Raw genomic sequence first — 1,737 nt, forward strand, 5'->3', positions numbered from 1 at the left:
ATTGTTAATGCTGTTAATAAATTAACAGATATATTAAATTGTCAAAAACCACGATTGATATTTAAAATGTGTACTTATTTGTTTAACCCTTTGCAAATTGGTTTGATTTCTGTTAACCCGTTGAAACCTGAGCAATATGGTTTGACTTCTTTCAAATAAAATACAGGGGGGGAAAAAGGCGGTGACCAACTTCGCTTGAAATGTCCAACAAATTGTGAGAAATTAGTAAAGGGTGACAAGAAAATAACATGTAAGAATTAGATTTAAAATTATGATACAGAACAAAAATGTATACATATTTAAATAATTCTAATCACTTTTTTAGGTCATTTTCTTGTTTGTTTTTGGTTTTTACTTTTCTTTTTTTTTGCTTATTTTCAGGTAAATTTAAGAAATTTCTTTCTTACTTTTGGGCCATGTTTTGTTATGTTTCTCATTACCTTTGCCCCATATTTGAATGAACTGATTCATGGCACACTTTTTAAATAACATATTTTTTAATCTTTGGGGAAGGTATCAAGTATTTTCAAGTAAAAATCTTTACTTGATATTAATATGTGAGCTTTATGTAAGTTTATAAAAACTTATCGACAAACAAGAGAATGGACTCTCTCTTTTGACCTTTTCTTTCTCTTAGTTCTCCCGGGCCTCGCAGAGCGCCCACAGCTGATGACTCTGTGGTCAGAGTGCAGCGGCTCTGCGGGACTTTTCCACACCACACTGGACAGAGTGTTCAAACACATGAACCAGCGCTACACAGCAGTGCTGCAGGAGAGACACCCACACAGTGCTCACACAGGTTGGATCATCTCTCTTATTTTTGCATACAAGCCATAGGTTGCACATAAAATAAAATGTTAAAACTTAGTTTTGTTTCTGTGTTTTTAATTTGTTTCAACTGAATGTAATGTGGTTGAAAACTGTTTAATATTAAATAGCTCTTCAAAATGCAAATGCCATTCTAGTTGGCTAGAAACTATTTGAAACTAGTTGTTCTCTGCAGTTATTGGAGTCGTTGTGGGTGAGATGGTGGACAGGAGCGATCTAGTGGCGGCACATAATCCTCCTGCGGCTGAGCTCTCCCAGGATGTCCTGACGGTGTTCCAGTTCCACAGCTACATCTTACAACATGAGGTGCAGGACATGGAGACACACCTGCTGCATTTGGCCAGAGAGGGTAAGCAAAAGAGGTTCCGATCTGCATCTTTCTGCCGTGAATAGCTCGAAAATGCTTTGCATAACAAAATTTAAAGGAACCATGACATTTTCATGCTATTTTGGAGTGCATACTATGCTATGACTTTTTTTGTTATTTTGGATGACATATTACTATGACTTAAATCATTTTGGACATCATACTATACTATAATTTTTTGATCTATTTTGCACTATATACTATGCTATAATTGTTTTTTTAGATATTTTTGCTACCAAACTAAACAATGATCTTTTATGCTACTTCAGACGACGATCTATCCTATGATGTTTTCATGCTATTTAGGACGACATAATATAATATGGCTTTTTTGCCATTTTTGATGACATAGAGGGTAGATTTGTTAGTCATTTTTAAGCAAAGTTTAAAAAAACGACATTTCATTTCTCCGTGATCCTGCGACAACTTTGGAGTTGAAAATCAGTTAAAGTACTATACTAAAAAAATATGCAATACTGTTAACGACATACTGTCCTATACTATGACTTTTTCATGTTATTTTGGACGACAATGAACAACAA

General features: G+C 34.5%; 1 protein-coding gene across 1 annotated transcript; it reads left to right on the top strand.

Moving 5' to 3' along the window:
- Nucleotides 1-637: 637 nt before the first annotated feature.
- On the top strand, nt 638-1,177 carry LOC121965454 (rho family-interacting cell polarization regulator 2-like; the record flags this gene model as incomplete). The annotated part of the gene is made up of 2 exons (XM_042515599.1): nt 638-799; nt 1,004-1,177. Coding segments are annotated over 2 exons (336 nt in total), but the record flags the coding sequence as incomplete, so codon positions are not given.
- Between the last annotated feature and the right edge of the window lie 560 nt (nt 1,178-1,737).

The sequence above is a fragment of the Plectropomus leopardus genome, unplaced genomic scaffold, assembly GCF_008729295.1.
Source record: "Plectropomus leopardus isolate mb unplaced genomic scaffold, YSFRI_Pleo_2.0 unplaced_scaffold20087, whole genome shotgun sequence".
Taxonomy (NCBI): domain Eukaryota; kingdom Metazoa; phylum Chordata; class Actinopteri; order Perciformes; family Serranidae; genus Plectropomus; species Plectropomus leopardus.